This window comes from Nicotiana tabacum, chromosome 19, assembly GCF_000715075.1.
Source record: "Nicotiana tabacum cultivar K326 chromosome 19, ASM71507v2, whole genome shotgun sequence".
In the NCBI taxonomy this organism is placed as follows: Eukaryota; Viridiplantae; Streptophyta; class Magnoliopsida; order Solanales; family Solanaceae; genus Nicotiana; species Nicotiana tabacum.
Window position 1 is genome coordinate 43,099,342 of NC_134098.1, and position 9,286 is coordinate 43,108,627.

At 34.0% G+C, this 9,286-nt stretch overlaps 1 protein-coding gene across 1 annotated transcript; it reads right to left on the reverse strand.

Moving 5' to 3' along the window:
- Window positions 1-702: 702 nt before the first annotated feature.
- Window positions 703-8,789, reverse strand: LOC107761878 (uncharacterized). Its single transcript, XM_016580168.2, has 6 exons — window positions 8,438-8,789; window positions 7,069-7,268; window positions 1,453-1,593; window positions 1,256-1,336; window positions 1,000-1,127; window positions 703-910 (listed from the first exon to the last, which is right to left on the reverse strand). The coding sequence occupies exons 1-6, from the start codon at window positions 8,664-8,666 to the stop codon at window positions 865-867; spliced, it is 825 nt and encodes a 274-aa protein (XP_016435654.2). The 5' UTR covers window positions 8,667-8,789; the 3' UTR covers window positions 703-864.
- Window positions 8,790-9,286: the final 497 nt, after the last annotated feature.

Genomic DNA, 9,286 nt, shown 5'->3' on the forward strand with positions numbered 1-9,286 from the left:
AATATTTGATATAAGGGACAGGCTATACCACCTCTCTAAATGGATTTCCACCACAGGATTACGAACCATCTCGTGCTCTAGTTGTCAGTGATGGCACTAGAAATGCAGGACCTGCTTCGAAAGATTTGGGATTCACATCTCAAACATATATCCTTTAAATTCCCGTTTTAACATATTCTTAATCAAGTTTCACTTTTTCTCTAACTCTATACATCAATGGCAACATTCATCTCTTCAATTTCCTTTATGCCTCACAGGAAGTAGGTTGTTATTTGAAGCTGAAGAAAATTGTTGAAGAGAGCATATACATAACACAATAACGGACGTGCATTCATTTTAAAGGGGAACTAGTGCTTGCACAAATACAGACTCAACCAACTCACTCGGAATATCTTAGAAGAACAGGATTTTGATATCATCCCTCTAAAGTTTGCCTAAAGATTTTCTTCAGCTTTACAAGTGATTATCCTTCAATTTCAACTATTGTCTCAGACTTATGTACTTCTTTCTCAATATGTACTGCTTAAGGATTCTTTTAGAAATTGTACTTAGTGTAGCGACTCAAAACAAGGCCAAAGCCTATCCCTTTTTCTTTTAACTGATTGAATAACGACCCACCAAGGAAGGATGTCTGTCCACTGCACGATTATGCGAATTTAGCATAGTACAAAATGACTCCAGAAATATAGGTGCTCAGAGACATCAAGAACCAAGACATGGCCATGCATCTAGCAGATTTATTTATTTATTTATCCAGTTGCATTGGCAAGAGTGGGACAAGATAAGAGGTAGAAGAAGCTCCATATCCACACCATAACATAACAGTTGTCAGCATATGTTACAGATTCTAGGTAATTCGAACTTCTATACCGGCTGAGGCAGGCGGACTAAAAGTTGACCGCTCATGACACTGCAAATATAAGGAAAAAAGAGAGGAAATGGATTTGTCAGATATGCTCAAGAAAGCAATTGAATTGCTGAAGAGCTGCCGTGGCTCACCTCTTTATGTAATAATAGCAGAAATCGGCCAAGATAAACGTTTGGACGATTTCTGCCAAAAATACCATAGGTATCCAGAAGTAACCCCGTCCAGCCAAATATAAATATGCTCCACGAGTGTCATAGACCTGCCCAAAAGACCCAAAACCCCTTTGTCTCTTGAATTATGGGAAGAAAAGAAAAGGGACGGGGGCTTGGACAAGTGCTCTACTTAATACGAAAGTTATACGCCACAAAATAACACTTCAAAACTAACCTGAATAATCCAATGAGCACAACCCAAGAATCTTGCAACACCCAATGCAAACACATAATGAGCTGTAAATGGCTCAATTATCTGAAATGCAGGAATAGGAACTATAAGCTCTTCGCACAAGAAAGTAAGGCCTGTAAAAGAGCAGATGGTTTTTTCTCAAAAGCTTTCTTTTCTCAGAGGAAAGAACTGATACAAACCTGAACATTCTGCATCAACCGAAGCTGAGGAAACACCGAGATAGATTCCAGGTATACACAAAAAGCCCAAAGCATTCGGAAGAAGATAAAATGAGCTGTAGCAGGATGGATAAAAAATGCTGCAACGGCGCAAGGCACAATCTGTGCAAAAAGGTCACATGGGAAAAAAATGTCACTGCAGCTATTTTACTGGGAACATGAAGGACTTCCAATAATTTTACTGACCATCTTGCATACTAGCAGGCATAGTAGATGTATCATGATCAAGTAGGTAAGGAATATATTGTTTTCCAAAAGCTAAAGCAACTTCAACAAATTTACTTCCTAATGCCACATTACAGCATCTTATTCACAAAGCTCTCAGAATTTGCAGTCACAAGACATAGATGACAACTACTTAACTGCCGAACATGCTAGCCTAGTTGCCACGTACATCATGTAAAGTATAACCTACAGTGAAAACTACAACATATTTGCAAAAATGGAATATTGAAAACGCCAATTGTGATGTCAGCAGTACTAGGTACGTGTTGTATATGCTCTCATTCGGAAATAGCCTCTCTACCTGCACAAGGTAGGGGTAAGTTCTGCGTACACACTACCCTCCCCAGACCCCACTAGTAGTATTACACCGGGTATGTTATTGTTGTTGTTGTTTAGGTACATGTTGGAGTTATTCTCATAATGTGAGCTAGAGTATATCAAGGTGGCTACATATTGGCTATAAACTTGTAAACAGCCTTCCAGCTAGTAATCACGATTATCTTATTATTCTCAATCATTAAACGATGTACAAAAACAAATAAATTCAGCTTACAAAGTCTTTAAAGTTCTCCAACATTTTCAACATTGAACAGCCACAGATGTTTCCCACAAAGCAACAGATGCTAGTTGAACATCTAATCATGAAAAAAATCTATATATATATATATATTTGAGGGCCCTAAGGCCGGTGACGTGGCACTCCCAAATAGCAGCAATTGCATTTTCTACGCTTTAGGTTTTTTGGCAATTTAAACCTGAAATTACAGAACCACAACGCTTCACACACCGAACTGCTCCTTCCCACGCCGCTTCTTCGCATCAACTATACCTTTTCTAAACTTTCAATTCCTTTTACCATATTCAATTGCCCTCCCGCACCGCTTCTTTTCTCAAATAAACCTATTGTAAACTTTCAACTCCGTCTTTCCTATTCAATTTCCCCAAACCTCTAAATCTGTTAATTAATTCCTATAAACTCAACTACATCTATCTTCTTACTTTATTCCTTATTTGGTGGAAACGAATACATAAAAACTCTCTCTATGATTACACAAGACATCCGAAGAACATCATCCCGCCCACTATTTCAGGAAAAATGGGTATTCGCTCCATAATTTGTAATCCTTCGAAAGTTTGCTATTTATCATTTACGCTTTATTATTACATATTCGACTTTTACTAACATCTATGAACCCTAATCTAATTGTGTAGGTGTGGAGAAACAAGGATGCCAAAACACAGTCAAAAGATTGAGGTACAGTTCAAACCTTCTTCAATATTATGTTTTCCCTCCAAATCAGAACTTATAATGTCTATATTCTTGGATAGTATAATTTTACCCTAATCAATAACTAAGGATGTAAAGATTCTAAAGCACTTTAAAAAATTCAAAGATTCTTCACTACTATGAATTTACCACAATTGATACTAATTGTGTCGGTGTCGCTGATATGGAGAAAAAAACTGTTTTATTACTGATAATTTTTTTTCGAGCAAAATTCCAGAACAATGTCTTTAAATATCTAGAATACTATAATTTTTTCCCGACCAATAAGTAAGGAACTAAAGATTCTAATTAACTTACCAAAATACAAAAATTCAATGCTACTACGCTTTTATCGCAATCCATAATTAAATATGTAAATATTTTTTTCCAAAAATCATAATTGAATCCTTTAATATTCTGAAATACAATTATTCACCGATGAAATAATTATTTACTTCTACAAAGTGTCTTCATTGTATGGACTATAACAGTGATGTAGTGATAAAAGAATTATTAGAAGATTAGTATTATTATATTTGTTCTGCTTACCTCTTTTGTGTTTCGGTAGATTAGCATTATTAAATATAGATTGTTGCTATATTACCACTCTAATCAAATAACTAAGGATGTACAGATTCTAAAGCACTTTCAAAAATTCAAAGATTCTTCACTACTATGATTTTTCCACAATTGATACTAATTGTGTCGTTGTTATGGAGAAAAAACTATTTTATTACTGATAGTTTCTTTTCGAGCAAAGTTCAAGAACAAAGTCTTTAAATATTCTAGAATACTATAATTTTTTCTCTAACTAATAAGTAAGGAACTAAAGATTCTAATTGACTTGCAAAAATACAAAAATTCAATGCTACTATGCTTTTATCGCAATCCATAATTAAATCTGTAAATATTTTTTTCCAAAAATCATAATTAAATCTTATAATATTTTGAAATACTATAATTATTCACCTATTAAATAATTATTTACTTCTATTAGGTGTCCCCATTGTATGGACTACAACAATGATGTAGTGATATATAGATTATTGGAAGGTTAGTTTCAGTAGATTAGCATTATTAAATATAGATTGTTCCTATATTACCACTATTACACTTTCCCTGCTCTACTTTTTAGTGTTATACTTGAAGATCGATGTATGCATTTAACACACGAGTTGTAGAAAAAGAAATGGGTGATGGAATTGTAAAAAAGTAAAACCATTATTTGGGTAACTAGATCCCTATGAGACTATTTTAAGGAGGTTGCTCTTTCCCTGCTCTACTTTTTTATGTTACGTTAAAGTATCTTGAAACTGGTTTGAAGTGAACTGTATGTATATGGCTTCTTCAAATCACTGCAGTGGCTGATTCAGTCTGTGTTCGAGCTGCCTTATGGCTTTTTCAAAAAATCTCATATCTTGCTTTTTTGCTATATGCAAGTGTCCTTTCTTTTCCTCCAAAAGACACCCTCTTTTTTACTCCTTTAAAAGTCATGCGGCTCTTTATCTTAATTATAAAAATTCGTTTTCTACTCTTCCTCCTATTTCATTCACACCACATCAAATCCCATCTTTTAATTACTTCTAAGCATTGTGATATATTTCTACCTTTATTTTTAGATTCAAGCAATAACGAAAACCCAAGAGTTAAGACATCTTTGGCTATCTTAGTGGTTGTTGTGAGGTTCTTTATTCAATTTGCTCACCATATCATTTAACCAACAACCTTTATGTCATGTCCAGTGTGCTCCTTATATGAAATATGGTAGTTCTTTTTACATACCTTTTGTTCGCGGTATGATACTTCCGAATTTCATATTGAGATCCTTTTCATCATTGGGAATTGGACGAAAAATTATAGATTATTTTTGTACTTGCTACTAAATCTCATGATATGATTCAGAGGCATATGATACTGTTGTTTTTTCACTCCTTTAAAAGTCATGTCGCTTATTCTTCATCTTAGTTATAACCAATTGTTGTTTACTCTTACTCATGTTTCATTCACGCCACATCAAATCCCATCTTTTACTACTATATATATATGATGTGATATATTTCTACCTTTCTTTGGCTATCTTAGTGGTTGTTGCGAGGTTTTTTATTCAATTTGCTCACCATATTATTTAACCAACAACCTTTATGTGATGTTCAGTCAGCTTTTTAACCTTTTGTTTGCGGGTATGATACCACTGAAGTCATATTTGAGATCTTTCTCATCATTATGAACTGGACGAAAAATGATAGATTATTATGTACTTACTACTAAATCTCATGACATGATTTAGAGGCATATGATAATGTTGTTTTTTACTTGGTAATATATGTCAGTTTTATCGGAACTGTATTGACTAAACAGTCCAAGTTCGTCATTTTCAAAATCCCTAACTTTATTTTTATGCATTCTTATGCTTTCAGGTCACATATATTTTTAGGGTCGGTTAAAATTCATACATAAAATAGTATGGAACCTGCAGTTATTTTCGGCTCATCAACCGGAAGAATCCTGATATGTATAGACAAAATTTATATCTATAAATGTTGGTTTATATATAATTTAGTGTTATGGAGCTGCTTGGATTTTAGTATTACATAGTAGTTCAACTTCCTATTACTTCTCCTCTTGCCAAAACTCACGCATTCGACAACAATATCTATAAAAGTTGTTTATAAAAAGTTTAGTTTTATGATGTTTAGACTATATTAGATTTCAACGTCACCATATAAATTACTATTAAATAATCATTCAACTTCCTCCTATGTTAGTACTTTCTTCTGTACACCTTTTATGTTCTACTTGAAATGACATATGCATTAAATATAGCTGCGACATTGAAATGATCAGGAAATATATACTTTTCCTTGGCAAAATTTTAAAGAATTTTTATTTTCATTTGATTAAATATTGAATCCTGCTATATTAGCATTATTATATTTTACATGCTCTACTCTTTTGTGTTCTACTTAGAAGATCGACATATGCATTTAACACAACAGCTGAAGCCTAATGATCAGAAAAATACTTTTAGTTCCAGCAATATTATAACTATCAAGAAATCTATTTTACACATTTTCTCATCACAATTAACATTATGTTTATGATTGTTACAGGTTCTGCTAAAGAATATGGAGTTTCCATATATTTGAGTTATAGGAAAATCTCATAAATGCGGATTAAATATTTTATAAATAAACAAGTACAACTGAGAGCTGACATATATAAAGGAGTTTTACCTAGATCATTCATGCAAAGAATGAGTTTGAATATATTTGTGTATGTAAAGATTTTATAAATTTTATTGCATTTATGACTTTTGAATCTAAGAATGACTCTGTATATATTTGTGTATATAAAGATATTACATACGTTATTACATGTATGACTTTTGAATTAGATTGTTGCAGATAATTATATTGTAATTACTACATTTTGGTGAGATTGTATGACAATATAGTGAAAGGAATGAGATTGAATGACGTCATTCATGAATGCGCGAAGCGCGAGCAAATTACCTAGTTAAGTAATATTACAAGGTCTAATTAGTATAGCAGCAAAAACAGAGGAATAGATTTGATTTTCAGGAACTACTTAAAAGGAGTATCAGTGTAAAATTTTATTAAACAAAAGGGAAGGAAGGAGTTTGTCACATTAAATCGCTCTAACTCACCCAAAAGAAATGCATTACACAATAATATACATTATATTATCTCTATTACTAGTTTAAAACCATTCAACTGACAAAACCTACAAGCACGCATATACATTGGCATTATTTAACTCATATTTTATTGTCCAAGATACATGTACTAAAACATCTTTCAGTATTTTTTTTTTCTTGTTCTCTTGGTAAACAATTTACATCCATCTTATGTATCACAAAATTTTGGAGTGATTCAGTGGCAAAAGGAGGATATACAAGATCATGTTTGGAATTAAACAATATAAAAGATTATGAATAAGGTAAATGAACACATATCTCCTTTTATGTTCAATGTGTGAATCGCACAAGGAGCAAGTATAAAACTATATTTTGGTTGCAGCAACAATGAGGACAACAGAAAGCGACTAGAGAAAAATGTACTTACCAAATACCAATAGTGCATGGTATCGAGATCTGCCATGTAGGATGACTTCAACTTGAACTTCATCATATATATTACCCACAATGTTGCCACAAGTGTAACAAAATCTAGAATGGTGTGTATATCTCCTTCCATGATGAAACTACAAAATACTCTTACAGCTAGAAATATCGCCGTAAGCACTTGAGTCTTCAATGAGAGGCCTAACCATAGCAGGTGAAGAAAGATCATCAGATAAATGGTGAAACGTGAAAAAATGAACATTATTTGGAACAAAATATTAAGAATTACAGTGGATTATACTACAATTGAACTATTGCAGTTTTGACTGTAACAACTTGATCTCGAAATTGCACATGTCACACAACAGGGTTATATAGAAAGTATGCCTTGTCACCTATAATCTGTGGGAGTAGAGAGGCATACCAGGTATTGACGAATTACTGTGTTGGATAATACAAAATTTTGCAAGATTAATCTTAAAAAGTTAAAATTACACCACTTAAGTTCTTTTTATTGCTTAGGCCAATACTGAATCACTATTGAGATGTCACTAAGCAAATATATTGGCGCGTGCTAAGAATAGAACAAACTTGCTAGTTCCTTTTAAGAGGGCTCAACGGGTCACTTCTTTTATGTCAACAAGGTTCAAGTTGACATTAGACAAACATCAACCATACATTCATGCTGTAACAGCCCACGGAAGTTGAATTCGAAAGGAGTTCGCTCGAAGCTTGTACGGTAATTGCACAAGATGTAGCAGAGTATAAGGATATTGTAATTTTATAGTTATGTTATATTCCCTATATAACCAATCACCTATTCACTAACCAGCAAAATGAAGAGTAAAGTAAAAGCCAAGCAAACTCCTAAAATTTTCATTGATAGATTAATTGTGCAGCAAACTGATATAGAATAAGGAGTTTGTTTGAAACAGTTACAACCCAAATTTTGGAGCTTGTTCTCTTTTAGGGAACGATAAATATCTCAACTTCAAGATAACAAAGAAGTGGGAATGAAAGAAGTGAAAGGAAAGACATTTAGAAATACACTTTTAGCTGAGCCACAGTCAAACGGTAGATAACTTAGAAATTGGGTTATAAAGTTATAAAGATGATGCGCAGAATTAATACTTTAAAAAAGTCTTTCTTGTCTAATCTCTATGACGATCAAATAATTCTCCAAAAAAGAAAGTTTTCCAGGTAAAGACACTCATTTAAAGTCCAAAACTTTGTTGGTCAACGGAGAAATTTACGGAAAGAGGACTGAGAAACGAAGGCTATCAAAAGAAAACCACACATAAAGCAAAAAGTTTCAAAATTCCACAGCAGAAAAAAGAGAAAAAGAGAAGAGCTAATCGGGTAAGTAGTACCTGAGCAAGTTTTGAGAGTCGACAACTTGTAAATCAAACATAAGAGTCCGATTAAATGAACAAACTCAGCCAAAATGAAGAAGTGATTGTGATCACGGATGAGTAACTTTAGAGTAACAAGCAAAGTGAGACTTGTAACGAAACCTAAAACAGTCTTGACCTTTTTCGACTGCTTTCGAACCCATAAAAACAGTTTCTTCGCCGGCGTTTGCAACCCCTTCTCACCCATTTCTCTTTGCCCTTATTTTCTTCTTAATTCTTTGATCAACAAGAAAATCGGAGAGTATTATTATGCACTACAAAAGAAAAAGGAAGTGAGGGGTTTTGACTTGAAACGACTGTGACAATAATGGAGTGGAAGCCCCGCGAGACTGGTAGATCATCAGTGGGGCACTCAACAATTGTTTACGTACTAAAACCAATCGTGGTTTGACACGCGAAACTAAACCAATCCAAGTGAGACACGTTTCTCTTGTTGTTCCTACCTATTAAGCATTTATAGATAAGACATTTTTGGATTGAGTTTATACATGTGAAGTGACAAAACAGAGTAATAACTTGTTATCACTAATTAAAGGCGGAATTAAGGCCGACCAACGGAACGGGCAGGGATAGGACGAAACCAAATAATCGGAATGGTGGCGGCACGGGACGGGACAACATGACGATATTTAATCGGGACGGTGGCGGAATGGGACCGGACGATATTTAATCGGGACGGTGGCAGAACGAGTCTAAACGGGACAAGATAAATGGGATGAAATGGTAGGCTCATCCCATACCACTAACAAACGGGATGGGACGGGACAGGACGGGATGGTTCGTGGGCCTTAAGTTGGCCTTTTTTTA

Bases quoted from the DNA above. Each gene is read 5' to 3' on its own strand.
- LOC107761878 (XM_016580168.2), bottom strand. From the start codon at position 8,666: ATGGGTGAGAAGGGGTTGCAAACGCCGGCGAAGAAACTGTTTTTATGG. The intron at 1,594-7,068 runs GTAAGTACATTT...CTTTTTGCACAG, and splicing joins CCATGCACTATTGGTATTTG to ATTGTGCCTTGCGCCGTTGC. The intron at 1,128-1,255 runs GTTAGTTTTGAA...TCTTTTGGGCAG, and splicing joins GTGCTCATTGGATTATTCAG to GTCTATGACACTCGTGGAGC.